At 42.4% G+C, this 19,608-nt stretch overlaps 2 protein-coding genes across 2 annotated transcripts in view; one reads left to right on the top strand and one right to left on the bottom strand.

Moving 5' to 3' along the window:
• Positions 1–19,608, top strand: part of EYS (eyes shut homolog) — a 266,420-nt gene that overhangs the window by 195,923 nt on the left and 50,889 nt on the right. The window contains exons 10-11 of the mRNA XM_033143208.1: positions 1,284–1,392; positions 2,245–2,465. Coding sequence (XP_032999099.1) covers positions 1,284–1,392; positions 2,245–2,465 — 330 coding nt within the window. The remainder of the gene's footprint in view (positions 1–1,283; positions 1,393–2,244; positions 2,466–19,608) is intronic.
• Positions 12,490–12,825, bottom strand: LOC117043495 (60S ribosomal protein L37-like). Its single transcript, XM_033143209.1, has one exon. It carries the CDS (start codon positions 12,801–12,803, stop codon positions 12,510–12,512), a length of 294 nt encoding a protein of 97 aa, XP_032999100.1. The 5' UTR covers positions 12,804–12,825; the 3' UTR covers positions 12,490–12,509.

Here is a 19,608-nt window from a genome sequence, read left to right as displayed (position 1 = left end):
TCTTGATGCTCGTAGGTACAGCCCTTCGTTTTCCAAAGCATTTCTATTTCCCCCGTAGACCAGCAAAAAGGAAAACGTCTGTCTAGAGAGTTCACTATCATTCAATACTGATGTTACTCGTTCAACAATCACCTACACCAGGGAAAGTATATGTCAACCACAGTTAGTAGAATTCATCAGTATCTACAGTGCTTACACATGTAAAAAGCTCCCCCCCCCCACCCTCGCTCTCTTTTTTCTGTGTACATTTCAGATTCTCATACAATAGGCATTAGGTGAGTAATAAAAGGGGATGCCTTAAAAAAGAAAAAAGAAATGAACTTAGAATTTTGGTCTGCTTTTGAAAGTCTATATAACCTGCCTACTTTCCATATTTCTCTTTCCGAGTTCATACACATGGAGACCACCCCTTATAATCTGTGTGTGTGTGTGTGTGTGTGAGAGAGAGAGAGAGAGAGAGAGAGAGAGAGAGAGAGAGACCAATGGAGGTACTGGCTTTATTATTTATCCACTTAAATAATGTTTAGGAACATAGTAAGGTGCCTTACTATTGGTCAGACTATTGATCCATCTACCTCAATATTGTTTACACTGACTGACGGCAGTTCTCCAGGGTTTCAGGCAGGAATCTCTCTTAGCCCTACCTGGGATTGAACATGGAACCTTCTGCATGCAAAGCAGATGCTCTACCACTGAGTCATGGCCCTCACCTATTCCACTTTTCAGCCAAAAAAAAAAGTACTCCCAAAAAGCTGCAGATCACACAAAAGACAGCCTGTGTCCTGAAGTTTTGCATTCTCAAAGGACATGACACAAAAGGAAAATGAATTCAGAGGAAGGAGGAAATAAACAAACTTGGGGGCAATGTTCTTAGCTGGAATGACCAGCTGGGGTGGAAAAGATCAAGAAGAGGAGCCAAAAGTTGCTGCTTTCTCAGCTGTGCCGGTGGAGCAACCCTGCATCTTTTCCTCTTCCCTCCTCCGCTGCAGCCTGATGGTTCTTTATAAACCAGCACTTCCCTGCTTGGCCTATACATGTAGCCACCACAATTTGTGGTGGCCACTTACAGTTATGTTGGATCCAAGTGTTGGTGCTGGTTCAAAACAAGCAGTTTGTCCACTCATTTTCCTTCTGCAGCCATGCACTCTTTCACATACATTCATTTGGGGGCTGTCACATATAGGAACCAGGCCCATGCCAGATTTTACTCTCACGCTAACAATCCATTTTCATAACAATTCCTGTTCCCATCCTAAACAATGAGTTCTTCTGCTTCCTTCCAGCTATATGTTGCCTTCTGACAGTCCCGAAAGCTATTGCCTGCTTGAAATGACTGCAAATGAAAATCCTCCTGTACGTCGGGGGCTCTTCCTGCCACATCGGTTGACTCAGGTGAACTTGCAAATCACAACCCAAAGTAACCCAACTATTTTAATTTATCTCACAAGTCATTGAAAGCGTGATTTATTAACTTGCTCTTTTTATTATTAGTTGGAGCTAACCTGGTTTCATTACGATGCCGATTCACAGTGGTACCTTGGTTTAAGAACAGCCCTGTTTACGAACTGTTTGGTTTATGAACTCCGCAAAACCGGAAGTAGTGTTCCGGTTAGTGAACTTTACCTCGGTCTGCAAACGGAAGCCGAACGGTGGAAGGGCACCGGCAGCAGGAGGCCTCATTAGGGAAAGCGTGCCTCGGTTTAAGAATGGCTTTGGTTTAAGAGCAGACTTCCGGAACGGATTAAGTTCGTAAACCAAGGTACCACTGTAGATACAATCCTTCAGGTATGCTGCACATCCAATAGAAATTAGAGATAATACTCGTGTATTGCTTCGCTTTATGTCAATGGGACATGTGTTAATGAACTGGTAGTTGTCTGGAGCAGCCCTTATGCCACCCATACAGTCTTTGGATTACTTACATCAGCAGTAATCAACATGGCGGTGCCCTCCAGATATTGTTGGACTACAAATCCCACCAGCCACAGCCAGCATGGCCCCATGGTCAAGCATAATGGAACATGGAGTCCAGCAACACCTGGAGATCAGCAAGCTGTCATGAAGTTAGAATCCCAGACACTCACGTGGATGAAGCAGGAAACATCTGTACACTCATGAATACAAAATGAACCACGTTTCTGTGTCCTATTCCCTCAGTTTCCTTCATGAATAGAGTCTATAGGCAGTTGCAGTAAGGGCTGGTTTTTGTGTGTGTATGTGCATATTTATTGTGATCCTTTTCAGGTTATCTTTGGGCCAATATTCCTTGGGAATGTCCCAGGTCACATTAAGATTCATCCGAGCTCTGGGTGGATTTATGGCTTCAGAGGCTGCATTAGGGAGTTCCAGGTGAACAACAAAGAACTCTTCATCATAGACGAAGCCTTGGGAGGAAGGAACATCGAGAACTGCAATGTCCCTGTTTGTGACTACCATCCATGCCGCAATGGTGGCACTTGCACCAGGTAGGCATCAGGTCCTTATCTTCTATCTTTAAATTCATTCGCTGCCTGATTAGCTTCCCTCATTAAATCATTGCGCTGTGCGTGTGTTTGTGTGCATAGTTTGTTTATTTATTTGAGGCATTTTTAATCTGCTCTTCAATTAAATCACTACAAATGTTGTTTTTCTTCCATGTTTGTAATAGCCCAAGTGGGAGTAGAAATTGTCCCTTCTGGAAAAACAATTACATTGTTTGTTTGATTGTTTGTTTGTTTGTTTGTTTGTTTGTTGATTTATCTGAAGCATTTTTAGCCCACTCTTCAGTTAGAAAGGCCCCCCAAAGCAGCTTGCATGAGTTCAATAATAGCAAGATAGCTTCCACATACAAGACTTTACCCTTTAAAAGACAAGGCACAAAAGGGAAAATGGGATGGGAAGGGAAGAGGAAAAGAAGAAAACTCAGGCACCACTTAGTAGTTACATAGTTGTTCTGGTAATGGAAAGGAAGCCATTCAGGAATATGAAGAGCCAAGTGCAGTTGGTTTCTTAGTAGAGCCAAAGGACTGGTCCTGCTTCCAATTTCTCCCTCTGCCACAGCCAAACAGAATGTCTGCTGCCAGGTGACAGTTGAGGGAGGGAAGAACCTAACAGGGTTGGTGCCTCAGAAGAGCAGAGCCCTGCGTCCAACTTCTCCCTCTGCTTCTATATGGGAGAAGAGACAATATTTCAAAAACAAAACAAAAACACCTACAAATGAAGCATGAAATATGAGGATTTCACATATTCCCGGTGGACCTGAAATCAGGGAGTTGACTAAGGTGCTTCTCCCTTTAATGAACAGGAACTATTATTTGATTCACATATGCAGTGATAAAGCCACTTCATGTGGGATTAGTGAGTCTAAACTATTCCATCTGGGAGTTGCGGAAGGCACCAATCAGAGCAAAACTATGCAGTGAACTTGAATGCAATCTATTCACCTCATGCACAATTCATTTTTTTAAAAAAAAAATAAAATGCATTTTAAAATAGTTGAGGGCTTTTAAAGGTTTTTTTTTGATGGAGACCATAAAACATGTCAAGATGCTGATTTATTACAACAACAGCAGCAGCAAAACACCACCACAACATAGAGCCTTGTTTAACAATCATGCTTGCCACATAAAGCAATTAAATAACCATTTTGACTCTGTGTACAAAACTGAAGTAGTTCACAGTCATCTAAAATGCTGCCTGTCTTTTAACTTAAGCTGCTTTAATAGCAGTTACAAATATCTTTCTCTTCATTGCTTGGTGATACCGGAACATCGGAAAAGCCTTCCCAGAGATTTCATCTCTGAAAAACCACAGGCTGTTAAATCAGCAATTAAACCACAAGCTAGAAACTCAGATCTCGATTCCATAGTTTATGATAAGACTACTGGGAGATAAAGCTGAGTGCTGAAAGCTCTAATATTTTGCTTCACTGCAGGCGGAGGGCATTGAAGGCTAAGCCTCTTAGCACCAATATAGAAACATAGTGGCTGTGAATGACCGAAAGTTTGAGTTTCCAAGTTGCTTTCAAAGTACAGCGCAGGAATCCCATTCAAGAGCTCCCTCATGCAGGAACTCAATTCCCATTAGTGCACATTCCCAATAGGAAAGGACAAACCTGAGAAAGCAACTGGTTGTTTAAGGTGAGGGGATGAGATAATGCAGGGGATTCTCCAAGTTTTCTTCTAAAGCAGGATTGACCGATTTGCCACTGCAGTCTCTTCATTACTCACATTTGGATAAGGAAACCCAGGCTGAAATCTTTGCTCAGGCTTAAAGCTCAACTGGGTTGAATGAGTAGCCAACTCTCAGACGACCCTACCTCACAGCATCATGATGAGGGTAAAATATGGAGTGCCTTGAATAATAATAATAATAATAATAATAATAATTTATTATTTGTACCCCACCCACCTGGCTGGGTTTCCCCAGCCACTCTGGGCGGCTTCCAACAAAGATTAAAAATACATTAAAATGTCACAGGTTGAAAACTTCCTTAAACAGGGCTGCCTTCAGATGTCTTCTGAATGTCAGGTAGTTGTTTATCTCTTTGACATCTGGAGGGAGGGCTTTCCACATGGCGGGCGCCACTACCAAGAAGGCCCTCTGCCTGGTTCCCTGTAGCTTTGCTTCTCGCAGTGAGGGAACCGCCAGAAGGCCCTCGCCGCTGGACCTCAGTGTCCGAGCAGAACGATGGGGGTGGAGACGCTCCTTCAGGTATACTGGGCCAAGGTCAGGATGAAGAGTAGGATAAAAAATGTAGTAGGTGAGTAAGTGAAATTACCTTCCAACCCTGTGAATCTGTTCACATCACTCCCCTCTTCCCTTGGTGCATGCCGCTACATCAGTGATTTCCTCATTTGTGGCAAGCCATGGTTTGTTTTTACATTCGTATATGCAAATTGTGATTTGCACTTGCCATCCAAACCAGAATTACAAACCAGAAGGCATAAACATGTGACTGATCCTGTGAGTACAATCCAGACCTGTTAGAATTTGTAGGATTGAAATGCTCTCAAGATGCATTCTGTGCCTGGAGTAAGAATTTTAGCTCAGAGAAACTGTGTTTAGTCTGCCAGTTGAGTGGTCAAATCTCTTCGGACGCCTATGGTGCAGAGGGTTATTTTTAAAAAAGCAGAGAAGAGTGAGCAGATAATGTGCCACATTTTCATCAGGGTTTGGCAGGAATTAAAAGGATATAGTGTTGTGGAAACAGCTCATAGAATTCCCATATCAATGATCGTGTCAAAAGCACATGGGTAGTGGTTGATGATTTAATGTATTTCTGGCTGCTTAAAAGCTTGTCAAAATGTAAACATACATGAGCTTAGTTTTCGTAGTGCTGAGCAAAACCAGAAAGTTAATTACACCCATACACGAGTGTGTTTTCAACGTCCCGAACTATTCTCATAAGCAATTATTCTTACTGTTGTTGTTCGGCAAGTATTGGAACAGCAGATGGCTCCATTAATGTTAATCAATTAATTAAGACCGGAAAATCAAACTCAATTAACAATAAATTTCAATAGAGAGTAGCTTATCTTCAGACTTCAGAACACTGCAAACAGTGTAATTATCAAAATCTCCAAGAAGACTGGTTTCCCAAGGATGAACTAGTGACTTTTCAAGTACAGCTTTCCTACAAAACAAATACCAATTTTTGTTCAAGAAGGAAGGTAGTAACGAAAAAAATACATTCCTTGCATTTGAAGAAAATGCTGCAGCTGTAAGGACATCCCGCACCCCACCCCACATGCTATTTGTAAATATGCAGGTATTGCAAAGCCGCTATACAAAGTCTCTAGTACTCTTTCCTTCCAAGAGAAAACTGACCTTGTAGCAGCTGCTGTTAGAAGTTCTTACTTGCTCAGGGACAATGTGAAGCAGTGGGATGACATTTTTCCAGCGCTCAAATCACACCGACATCTGTGGGCTCAAATTGGAATGTTTTTTTTTATTATTTCAAAGTTAATTTAGGCACACTCCAGATTAGGCTTGAATGAACTCACTGAAGTTCAGCTTGATTCATATCCAGCCTAGGGGAGCTTCCAGCCCCACCTTCTTCCCATGAGACAAATATCAGAGGCAACCAGGGGAACTTGTGGGTGGCGATGAGGCTTCCATTAGCCCGTAAAAATGTTTGGGATCGTCAGGGACTACATTCTGCCATGGCACTGGGGATGGGGGAGAAACTTGATTAAGTTCGCATTTGAAGGTGAATTGGCAATATTTGAACTTTCTGAAATAAAATGCAAACACAGCTATCTTCGTAATGCACATGTCTCTCAATCTTGCAATGCGGCTCACCAGCCAAGTAAGGAGTACAAAAATGCATATGCTAGGGTAAGATGTATGCAAAAATGTGTATACCCCTGAAAATAACATGCAAAAAATGAATTACATTAGGGAAAGTTGCTTTGCAAAATGGTGTTTGTTAGGCAAAATTGCATACAAAAATACTAAAGTGCTGGTGAATTTTCACAAGGGTTTTTTTCTGGAGGGCGATGCAAATTGCTGCAGAGATTTGGAGAACTGAATTTAATATGGGGTGTGTGTGTGTGTGTGTGTGTGAGAGAGAGAGAGAGAGAGAGAGAGAGAGAGAGAGAGAGAGAGAGAGAGAGAGAACCAAAATTGACAGGTCCTTCCATCCCTTCCAGGCCCAGCCTAAATGCTCCCAGGTTATCCTTGGAACTCCAGGATATGGCTGTAGAAAGTACAAGTAGCAGTTAAATTTCCTGTGGGTCCTGGCAATCCTAGATGTTGTGTACCATTATATAGGCCCTAATGGAATCTCCAAACACCATCCATGATACCTCCATGCCACTGCAACAAAGCATGTTTAGGTGGAAAGGGATGAGGCAACAGGAAGCAGGATTTGTGGCAGACTGAGCCTATTACAAGCTGAGGCAAAATTATGCATGGGGTTTGGGCTTGTAATGCTTTTTCAAGCTCCCTTTTCTGAACTTTAGCAGCAGTATTAATTACTGTTGAGTTCATACAGTTCTTCCCCAGCAAGTAGAGCTGTTGTGATTTGAAGTGCTATCTGGATCATGATGGCACAAGTGTGATGGGCGCCTATTGAAAAGCCAGCACCATCACTGATTGTGAGGGACACATATCACATAGCCATAGCATGTTATGCCAGTCTTGTGCCAGAGCTTAGCTGGTGAAGAGGAGTTTTGCACCATTGCCAAAGCTAACTGTGAGGAAAGCCTGAGCTGTTTTAGCAGTGACGTTGAGTCTTTAGACTTTGTCTTGACACTGGCTGGTGATGTGAAAGCACTGAGGAGACTCTGCCTTGATTTTAAAAAAATCAATTTCAGCTTCTCTGGGCATCACTTCTTTGAAGAATAAGCACTCCCCCCACACACATGCGCACGTACACTCATCAACCAGCCCACAAAAAGTTAGTGAGGGCAATAGCTAAAGCTATTCTCCCCACCCAAGGAGACTCCCTCCCCACTTATCACATGTAGAGTAGCTGCTGCCCTATCACATTTGGTTAGCGCTTGTAAGACAACTCTGCAAAGGCCATACTCTGGCACCAGAGGCATGCTTTGAATTGATTGTTTGTATAAGCCTTGATCTGAATTGATTGTCTTGCCTTTTCATTTCTACAAAGCTATTTTTTGCAGGTTAGCTAGCAGAGTTAACCTTTGCAATATTTATAGAGGTGGGAAATAAATAATTTGACTGTAACTAATGGAAATAACTTGCACTGCAATCCTAAGCATATTTTCCAGGACAGAAGCCTCACTGATCTCACTGACACTTTATTAATGGATAAACTTATACAGGACTGGACTGCACATGACACATTTGTATAGGTGGATTAAAACCCCACATTTTGCATAGGTCTAGGGAACAGAGCAAAGGACACCCCCCCTGCATTTCTTATTTCTGTAGGATTCCTCTGTCAGGTTGAGCTTTTCCTATCTACAGCAATCTTGAAAAGGAAGACATACTGTGTTCCATTAAAAAAAAAACCACCCAAAATCCTTCTAGGGCATAAATGTATATAGAATCAAGTTCTAGCCTGCCTGCATACCACCTTTGGGATTTTAATATTACAGTCCTAGGCATGTTTACTCACAAGTAAGTCCCACTGTATTGTATGCTAGTGTGCACTGAAATCACTTATCCCTCACTTAAAGGCACAGGGCTACCATTATGGCATGTTGTTTGGTCTTCCCTTAAATGAGATAAAGAAATGACCTAATTCTTCAAGGTCACCTCCATACACTGTCACTATTTGGTAGAAGGGATTCAACAGTATACCAGACATGATGCATCCTGTTCATGCAAACACTCTCATTGGCACAATGAAACTTCCCTTTTCGTCCTTCTCTCCACCATCCCCCTCACACACAAAATCTGTTCTGGGGATTTTCCCAACCTTCTGGAGCAGATTTCTGGTGATGGTGAGGGGAGCACTGAGAGAGGAGAAGGATGGGAGGTTCTATTGCACAAGCAGGACAACTTCATTGTATACAACTCAATGTGGGTTAAAGTGTTCCCTTGGTCTGATACAACAAACCTACTTTTTCTCTCCTCTTTTAAAATGACATTTTGCAGTAAGGAAAGTGACAGGGAAATGCACCAAAAAAGAGTAGGATTACGACTGCACAAACAAATCAGGATGAAGGTTTCATAAACAGGTCATCTGGAGGGGTCCTAACAGTTAAGCGGTTCAAATGTAAGCCAGGGTTTAGTTTAGCTTCTGGGTACATTTGGGAATTTCTGAAGTATAAGTTTCTAGCACTATGCTACCAACAGAGATCTTGTGTTAGCATCTCTGCTTTCCTTTGGTCTTAATTGAGCTTTCTAAGCACAGTAAGGAAAAAGGCTTCCAACTAGGAAAGAAAAGTACCAACACTGTATATACTACGATGCCCGAGAGATCTCTTTTCATGAGAATGAGGATCACTTTTGGAGTAGAACATATTTCAGTGGGGATAGAGAGCACAAATATTCTCCAAAGATGAGTCTTTATCCATTATTATTTGCCCAATTATCAACACTAATATTGCTTTCTCTGCTTTTCCACGTTCGAAAATTCGCTTTGGGAGTCAAACTCTTTTAGAATGCTTGCTCTGCAAAGGAGAGGGTGGCAAGCACTTACAAGCATTTAAGCTCTTCGGGCAGCAAATCAGATCTTTGGAAAATGCATAACTCTTCCCAACGTGTATGGCAATGGGGCTTTGGTGTAGTCAAAGAGCCGTTTACATTGTTTTTTCTAACAGATTAAATTACCAATGCCCTTGCCAGTTGGCACATGTGAGCGATTAGCTTGGAATGTGAAGAATCCTTTTGGACCTTCTGGGAGCCTCTTTATAGAAATGAGATTTCTTCTTCAGTGAGTTACGGGAAAGTCACCTGACTGTCATGCAATTGCAGGGCCAGATTGGGAAGGGGTGGGGGGTGGGGAAGAAACATTAATATTATTGAATGTTGTCCAAGGAGTAGTTTGAAAAGGAGTCTGAGAACTGTAAAGAAATTAAAATGACTGGATTGGTAAAGAGCCCATTGCAGGCAGTCATTGCATCACACCTTTGCAGCAAGGTCAAAAAGCTGGTGTGCAGAGAGGAAAGAAAAGGCTCATCTCCATCTGCCTCTCGCTTGACACAGATGCAAGTCATTTTCCCTGATCGATCCTTCTAGGCACAGGAGACCATTTTAACTTACATTCTATCTTCCCACCAAGGCTCTTTGAGGAAAAAGTGGCATTTTTAGCAGCACAGGTATCTTTGGAAACTCCTACACACACAAAAACCTAATCTGACATTCTTTGGCAATTGCTGTAAGCATTCCAGTTACTTATCCATAAAGGCTCAGAGCAGGCAGTAATGTAAAGAGCCCATTCCTGGCATTCTGTTTCTCCTGGGAGTACTCAATAGACATGACTACATGAGCCAAATGATATTGCCAGTGATTTTGAGGGAGTCACTGCCTACCAGACCTTTCACCACTAATGGGGGATACCAGAACAGTGGTTCTTGCACCATTTGTAACATGTGCAACATTCTTTGACACGGAGAAGGTTGGTGGCGTTAGGGCTTGTTTGGTCATTCCCAAGAGATCAGAAGCTGGTATCGGGTCCCAAGCACATACGTTCCTTCCCCCTCCCAACATTAGAAAGTATGAGGTTCTAAGAATTGATGTATTTCCTCTTCAGTGATTTACTTCTGCCTGCAGTAGGGGACGTGTGTGAGGATGTGCCTGAGCATAAAATCACTTCCCTTCTTACTGTGAGTTCAGTCCAGAGCAGCATAGTCGTTGTTTATCCTTGGCTATCTCCCATGCTACTCTAATAGCAATAGAACAAACACTGAGATGGAAAGGGTTCATTGCTTAGTGGGAAAGCAGACATTTTGCATATGGAATACTTCAAGTTCAGACCTTCCACAGTACCTCAGGTTAGAAGGTTCGGATTGCAGCTGACATCATCTGCCAGAAACCATGAACAGCCACTACTGGTCAAAGGAGACATTAATGGCCTAAGCTATCTCACACAGTTGTTAGGATGAAACGGGGAGATACAGAACCACGAATGGCACTTTGACTTCCTTGGAGGAAAGTTGGGATATCAACATACTAAATGAGGGGTCACCAACCTTTTGGGGCCAGTGGGCACAATTGGAGTTTTTGAGAAAGTGCCGTGGGTGCCAATCACAAAATGGCTGCCATGGTTTGTGTGTGGCATAACACAAAATGACTGCCACCTCTGAAAAAACGCAGGAAAAGATACATCCATAAATAATGTGGTCATTCCCCCACACCTACCATTAGTTACCCCCATCAATGGGGGAATGACCATCATCACATTTGCTCGCTAAAAGAAGCTCTTTGGACCACTGCTCTTTTCAGAATGGATGGAGGGTGACTGACCAGTCCCAGCATCTGATGAAATTTGGGCATGTTTAAGGGGCCAAGTTCAATGTAGGAGAGGCTAAGCCAGTGCAAACATGAGCTGAGCAGGAAGAGCAAATAGTCCCTTGTGTGTTGTTGATTTTTGAATAGATACTTACTGAGTGTTCTTGCAGTGGTATTTGCATGTGCTACTATATAATATATAAATGGAGAAATAGTCTGGTGTAAGAGAGCTTATGTTTCTGTGAAATTCCATACACCATCAGTTCAGGGATAGTTGTTTTTCCCCAGAAGCAATATTCTTGGTGAAAACTGCTGTATGATAGAGCCAGCATTTTGGGGCAATGTGGGACTTCTTCTTGCTAGGAGTTAGTAACGAAGACCCAGAGGAATTAACACTGTTGAACTTAACTTGCATGGTTCTGAGTTCCCTAATATAGAAAAAAGGATATCCAGGATGCCTTTGGCTGAACACCAAGGATAGTTTCCACACACACACACACACACACACACACACGTTAGAAATGGAGTATGATACTCCCTTGGTTGCTTATGATGTAGGTGTTTGTTCACATGCCCCAAGTAGCATCTTTGATCAAAATATTTTGCAGGGTTTAGGCATGCTTCAAAACCCTGCAAACCTATTTGACCTGAATATGGGACAAAAGATATGAATGTACACCAGAGGCAATGTTCGCTCTACCCCAGGGGTCAGCAAGGTTTACCTTGCCAGGCCAGTTCACTCCAGCGGAGATCCCTCTGTGGGCCGGATTACGCACACATGATTTCTGGCACCTGAGCATGCACAGATGCTATTTCCAGTGCCACAGAAGCAAGTCCCTGCGCTGCACTGTGCTGCTTTAGCACAGCGCGCAGGGACTCACCGAATGGGCAGCTCGGTTCAGGGGTGGCCCATGGGCCAGTTAAATGACCCCTGTGGGCCGCTTGTGGCCCATGGGCCTTAGGTTGCCTACCCCTGCTCTACCCTACCGCTTGTTTATCTCCAGTCCCTTTAGTTGCTCATCTCCAGACTTTAATTCTCAGCCATGTCCTTTAGTATGCATAGCACAAACTTGCAATGTATTTTCTCGCATGATGGAGAATAATGTTTCTGACAAATCCAAGGCTGCCTATTGCTTGCCCAGAAATTTTATAATCATGATCACCATCTCTTTTGGGTTTGTTTTTGTTTCTGTTTTTTACTGAAAGGAAGAGTACAGTGTATGCCAGAGGTCACCACACAATACAGTTTGTTATTAGAGTTTAGAGAGGTCTCTGATTATGCCTTTGCCTTTGGCTCTTTTCTGAACAGAGGTCCTCACAACAGCCAGGTAGTCATAAACTTGGTACACCTTTGCTGCCAGGGGCGGAGGCAGGAATCACCTTGGCACCTTGTCCTCTTCCTAAACTTGTTTGGGTTTTTTGTGGGTTTAGATCATTTTTTCTAGACAAGAAAGGAAACTAAAGAGTGGGGGAGATTTCCCTCAACTGTTAGGTATCATCATGGCAAATCCTGCTGACATTATTTGTTGTTTGAAGAATTTAGTGCAATTGCTTTCTAGGATTCAGAATATCTGTTTGCTTGTTTTGTCATGTTCCTAAATTACATCGAGCTGTCATAGTAAGTAAAAGTAACTATTTTAGTTAGAAAGACATTTGAGTCCTTAAGATGAGCTGGATGCTGCAACAGCAGCTCTCTTGGGCTTTGGCGCTGTTCCTTCACGGATTCCATTCCTGAATCTGCGGTAGACCTTTTTGAGATGCCTCATACGCCCAGTTCCGGTAGTATTGCGTCTCTTGGCCTTAGCACTCCAGTTATACTTTCTCTTGCATTTAGCAGGATATCCACATTTTCCACAGGTGGACTTCTGGAGAAGATAGGCCTTGGACCCACATCGACGGCACAAAGTGTGCATCTTATTGCGACGCTTTCCAAAGGAGGATGTTCCTTTCGTCATCTTCCTTCAGCCGCCACAACGAAAGTGTTAGGTTTTTGGTGACGGACACCAAGTTCAAGCATTCCTGATCCTGCCATCTCAACTGCAGTGAGGCTGCGCAGCCACTGCAGCACCTTGTTCCCCCTGCGCTTTTAGGATGGCATGAGAGGTCCTGAGCCACATGAGAATCATCCAGCACTCTGGCTTCTCCCATGTGGTGGGGCTCTCTCATGTTGTCTGGCTGCACAAGAGGAAGTAGCACTGTTGCGGGTCCCAGGCACATGCTGATTTGCATCTCCATCCACATTTCCCCCCATACTAGTAAATTCATAACTATGTGCAGCTAGCCACACAGCATGGCCGAAAGAAAACTGCCATTGAGGCTTTCAAGACATTTGAGATCTAGTCCACTTCTCTCTCTTATTTCGTTTATAGAGAGAAGACAATTGAAAGAATTGATTTGTTACATTAATTGCACAATCGCCACTTTCCCCAGCTTGGCAGCTTCCAGATATTATGGACTCCAGCTGTCATCCATTCCAGCTAGCTTGGCCAGTGGTCAGGAATTATGGGAGCTGTAGTCCAAAATACCCAAGGCCCCATGGTTGAGGAAGTCTGCATAGTCATAGAGGCAAATATTATTGGTTATGTGGTGCCGTGACATCATCAGTTTCCCAAGTGATTCCTGACTGGCTGCAGTCACAGCGAAGAACTCTGTTAAAACTTTTTTATTTTTTTAAAAAAGTAGGAGTGAAAGTAAAATGAAATTGGTGCCAAAATACATCAAATTGAGGAACAATGACTCTGAACAGGTGCAAAAGCAGTATATATTTGTAGACCTTTTCACCTCCACCCCCAATATAGCAACTTTTGAATTGAAAATAGAGTTGAAAAGCCAGCAGAACGTTATCACAGCCAGTATCCAATACATGACCCTGCCATACATTTCAATATTTCACAGATGGAAATAGGCACCATTGTAAATTTGCAGCGTTTATTCCCATGCCATGAGTCACCAGCTGAGCCCTCTTCTCCCATCACAGATTGCTGATGGCTCTTCTCCACTTGCTGTATGTTGCGTTCATTTACTCTGCAATAGCCTGTCCCTCACTCATTTTTGTAGCAGGATGATGAGAACAAGAGACAAAAGAGAATATTTTAATAGAATGTGCAATCTCCCAATGGATCTGAAAGTACTTTTTTATAAAGCAGTTGCAACACAAACACATTCAGCAGTATTTTCAATCGGGCTAGAAAGGTACAAAGGTGGAGGGAAAGGAAGAAATATACTGGCATTCTGTGTACATACACATTCATTTTACGCATGCGCACAGGAGACCTCTATCCTTTACACTACCCCAATATTTTGAAACCTATGGTACACACATAAATATTGCTTTCAGCTCTGTCTTGCCTTGTTTGACCCTGTACAACAGGGGTGGAGAACTTGTGGCCTTTCAGATGTTGTTAATGCTGTAGCTCCCATTATCCCTAATCATTGGCTAGGCTGGATGTGGCTGATGTAGCCCAATAATATCTGGAGGGCCACAGGTTCCCTACTCCTGCTGCATGATAAGTGAGTGAGCGTACCAGTGGGGTGTGGAAACTTGTTGGGACATCTTCATTGCTTCCATCCCATTCTGAACTTCTTGTGCTGCTCTTTAACTCCTGAAACATGACCCATGAGCCTTGTGTCTGCTGCTGAGCCTTACCGCTTTGTGCCTGAATAAGGGTGTTTTTTGGTAAACATAAGAGCCACAGCTTGCGTGCCTTGGAGCCAGAGTCAGGACAACCTGTCTCAGTACTTTAAATATTTGAATACTTCCCTGAGAGGTAGGAGAGAACATGAATGTAATTAACAATAACAGCAGGCATCCATATGATTTCTACCAGCTTTTCATGATGATCACTGAAAATGTATTTTGTCTGGGGAATTCTGAATTGTCATTTTCAGTGTATATGACCAAGAGAGAGAGAGAAAAGACTATGAGAACCAATTGGGGAAAGTAGGACACCTGCATGCACATACTATAATGGCAAAGCCTCTATCCTCCATTTTGTAAGTTTTGATATTAATTTTGTCTTCCTTTCGAGTAATACTATCATATTTTTCATGTTTTAAATGGATGGGTTATCAAGTCTTAATGATGTCAGGCTTTAATTGCTTTGCGGTTGCATCCTCTTAGTGAGCTAATGCAATAAATAATAATGAAATCTAATTTTAGAAACAATGTTTTGTGAAATGGAAAAATGCAAAGTGATAAATTTTTGTTTTATTTCTTTTATGAGCTTTGTATGTCGGTATATAGATCTATAGTGCCATGGTTTATGCCAGTTCGAGACTCCAAGCTAAATTATAAAGTCTGCTTTCAGCTCCAACAAATCTTCCCAGGACTGTGCTGCATTTTACTTAATATCAAGGACAAGTGGTTTCTGTGTGTACAATAGCATGATTTGTTTATTGTGCACAGCTAAAGACAAGGCACGGACTGAGCAATATTTTTTACCTAAAAGCAGTTTTCCTATAAAACCAAACGCCTCCAAAAGACGAAGCTTGTCAAAATTTTCTGACTATGATTTAGGTCAAAACAGTGCTTTAAAATGCTCAGAATTGACACAGGAGGGTAGTTGTCCTTGAACAGTTATTTGATCTGCTTCATATGCACAGAGCTGAAAGTGCAGTATCGTGATTTGATAGAAACAAGTGTAGTATCCTCAAGGCATGAACTCATCTTGCTAAGTGCAACTGGAAAGTGTAAAACAGGCAAGCTGTGGATGAGATTGTGACTTGGAAGGATGAAGGGGCCTAGTTTGCAGTGTCATAGTGGGGTTAACCTTGGACTTAAACAAAAGGAGATGGATTAGTAGCTGGCTGAGCTGGTGGGCTACCATCCATAAACAGGGGGGCTGAAGGAAGTCCTGCATCTGAAGCAAACCAAATCTTGGCTTGCTAAAGGGGTTGTAGAGATTGCTGAGCCTATTATGGGCTGTGCTGTTGAACCTTAGTATTTTTTTTCTTATTTTTACCCCACCCAATAAGATCGTGAGCCATCATTACAAACATAATTTTTATTACCAGTTCTGAACTCTGCATTTTATCCAGGACTGATGCCAGCCTTCTATTGCCAGCTTAGTCTTTCTCCTGCTGCTGCTCCTCCACCTCCTGCTTCTCTGCTTGCCAGAATCATTTCAAGCATTAAAGGAGAGCTCAGGTAAATGAGAGGAGAGAGAGAAGCAGAATGAAGATTCTACTTGGCAGATAGGTCAATGCAAGCACTCAATAGATGCTCCCACTATTGGAAGTGGGGAGGTTTTTCCTCTGCAGCCATCTATACACACACCCAAAGAAAAATATGTTACAAGGGATTGATGGATCCTATAGAACAGGGTTTCCCAAACGTAGGTGGTCTCTGGCTGATTTTGGACTACAGTTCCCATCATCCCTGACCACTGGTCCTGCTAGCTAGGATGTTGGGAGTTGTAGTCCAAAAACAGCTGTTGACTCAAGTTTGGGAAATCCTGCTCTAGAAAAAGTAGGTTGGTAGAGATATTTAATACCCACCCCTTTTCCTTCCAGTGCAGCCTAAATTTTAATGACACCTGTAGTTCATGGCTAGCCTGTAGCCTAGGTTCCTTGGATTTTTGTGAGAAAACACTGCATCTCTGAAGAGCAGCCTTTGAACACATGGCTGGTAAAAACCTTTAGAAAGCGGAGCTGGCATGGAAGTCCTTTTGCCACAGAACAGGACACCTCTGTGCTTAATTTCGGCAAAGAGGTGCCATCATTTTTATGATATTTAAATAAAAATAGCATTGTCGATAAAAATAAGGCTCTCTCACCGAGTGTGTTTTCCACCTAAAACTGGTTTCAGAATGTCAGAAACACTGCAAAGTTAAAATTCCTTAGGTGAGCAAGGAACAGTCTGCAGATCATCTGTATTTCAAGCTGGCATTTGAAATAATTCAAGGCTTACCGGAGGAAAACTCCTGCTGTGCCGTGGGCTGTTTGGCCGCTTGGCACCTATTTGAGAGGGCTCCGGATGTTTCTGGCTTCCTCTGCCTGTCTATCCAAAGAGTCTGTACCACGGCACTTCAAAAGGAAGGAGGAAAATCAGGGGGGGGAAACTATTTTCAGCAAAGCCTTTTGGGAATTGGAATAATCATGCATACCAGCATTCTCCTGCCAATGCTTCTCCACCCCACTCCCATTATCTTTGCTACTCACTGCATTTATTTAATAGATCTTTTTGTTCCCAGAACATACACAATTGTTTAAATAATGGTTCCTATTTGGTGCTGCTTTTTCAGCAGAGACTGTCATTAGAGCTAAACCCCCCCCCCCAAAAAAAGGTAAATCCCATATTCTGTAGGCTCTCCCCCCCCCCATTTTGTTTTAACACCAACCTTCACAGTGCTTTGCCACGTCTTTTTCCCGTGCCCTTCCAATTCTTTTTTCTGTGAAACAGAGGGAAGATATTTGAGGGATAGCTCAGTCAGTAGAGCATGAGAGTTTTAATCTCAGGGTTGTCGGTTCAAGCCCCACATTGGGCAAAAGATTCTTGGATTTTCCAGGTTGTTGGACTAGATGAGCCTCACGGTCACTTCCAACTCTATAATTCTATTATTCTACCCATGCCAATTAAATTGGGCTACGTCACTCCCCCAGTATTAACTGCCAGAGCCTCAGGTAGCTGCAGTAGGGAAGATTCCTCTTTAAAAATAGAGGGGTACGTGTTCAGCACAGAGGGGGATGTTCATCTTTAGAAAAATTGAGCTTATGCAAGGGTAAGGAACAATTCCACTTAAAGGTAGATTCAAAGGACTTGTTCAGCTGCTTCTTTTTAAATGGTGACAGCAAATGGAAGATACATGAAAAACAACAGTGTAGTTGTTTCATGAAGTCTCTAAGCATGCATCTCTTCCCAAGGTTTTGAAGCCTACACCTGTTTGTAAGCAGCAGCAACCAGCTCCGTTGAAAAGTATTACCTTGGCCATTGTACATCCTAGCAACCCTTTGATGATAGAGTCACAATCGATGAGCACACCTGCATGTAGCAACTGCAAGTCTGCACGTCCTTTGAGAATGTTACTAGATTCTGGATCTAGATACTAGATTCAAGCCTGTAATCCACTTACCTGGGAGCAAGCCCCCCTCTGGAATTCAGTGGTACTTACTTCAGAGTGAACATGCAAATCTGTTTGCCTGGCTTCTCTGGACTGGCAGAATACGTATGGGGGGAAACTTGACTATAAAATAAGGAACTTTTTTATTTTATTTAGAAAAACTTAATTTATCTTTCATACCAGGGCTTAGAATGTTATTTGTATGGTATACCTTATAATTTGTGCCAATAAAACTGAAGTCACGTTTAAGCCCAAAGCTGTATAGACTGAGCATCTATTGGGTTTCAGAATTGAAATGACAGAACTATGCAGATTGCAGCATAAGGGAGAGATATCTCGCAAGTTGATATGAAGCACAGAATCATTTAGAAGGTAACAAATGTTGTCTGGCTGGTCTTTGTTTCCTTATTTCTCTTTTTTCTTAAAGCAGGCTTGTCTTGAGCTACCTGCAAACAGCCTGCAGCCAAAGAGACATGCAGGGGAATAACTTGAATTTGTAAGACAGAAGGAATCACTTCACCTTTTACTCCATTACTTCATTTCAGAGGGGATGCAGGTCCAGATTTAGAAGAGAGTAGGAAGCAAAAGAAGGTCACGGGCCAGAATTAAGGGGTAGGGAAGCAGAACAAGCACAATATACCATTATATTCACTCCGAGCTGTTGGATCAATGGTTCTGCTTGAAGGCAACTGTAACGAGCTCGCCTTCTTGCTGTTACCAGCAGGCGTCCCTATAGATGGTGGTACCCCTAAAAGAAAGAATATCTATTTGTTTCACATTTAAGGAAGATAAAACTCTGGAGGTGTACAATACCTGTGGTCTAGTCATGTACAGCACTCAAGGAGGGGAAAGTGAGTAGAAAAGAAAATGTCTTTTTCATCTTGAAGTAATTTAGCAGACAAACTCAAGTCCATCCTTACAGTCTACTGTGGTTAAAAAAAAAACAGATTTTGGATGACTGGAAAAAAAGATCATGGCACGCTGTGTTTATTTAAGATCTTCCTTTAAACAGCATTTACTCTTAATGAAGTTTGTGCCTTGTTACTCGTGCATAATTACTGTGGAAATCGATAGGATTTGTTTAAACACAAGTGGCAGTAGGATTCTGCCCTAAGGGTTAATTCAATGTCATTTATTGGGATGGTGGTGTATTGTGCTCTGAGTGTTTTGATATCCTATTACTACCCTTTATCACCCCCTGAGTAGGCCACTTTCAGACTGTCTCTGTTTCGCAGGTGGAATTCAGTTGTATTCTAGCAAATTCAGGCTGCGCAGCTAAAGTGGATACAGTGCACTTGAGCAACAAACCCACTGACACCACCCACCCACCCCCCCAAAAACCTAGACTTCGTGTGGTAAGGAAAATATGGCAGGAAAAATCACTGGCAAGTGTGAGGTATCAACTCTTTGATGTGACGTCATATAACTCTGCTCCCCACAAACAAATCAGAATGAATTCTCAACAACCAGCAGATATTGCGTTGGTTCCTTGCAAACGTTTTTGGCAGTGGGAATAAGAAAGAATGGTTGGTCAACAAGTCATCTGGAAGCAATCAGTGGCTTCTCCACATTTCTGCATCAGTTAGCAATTTGCTTATGTTTTAAATCACTAAATGTGAATTTCTCCTAATAGACACATTTTTATATTCGGTTTTTCCCAATATGCACATTTTGCAAAGCAACTGCCCCTACAAAAATTCAT

This window comes from Lacerta agilis, chromosome 3, assembly GCF_009819535.1.
Source record: "Lacerta agilis isolate rLacAgi1 chromosome 3, rLacAgi1.pri, whole genome shotgun sequence".
Classification (NCBI taxonomy): domain Eukaryota; kingdom Metazoa; phylum Chordata; class Lepidosauria; order Squamata; family Lacertidae; genus Lacerta; species Lacerta agilis.
This window is presented reverse-complemented; position numbering and strand designations above follow the sequence as displayed.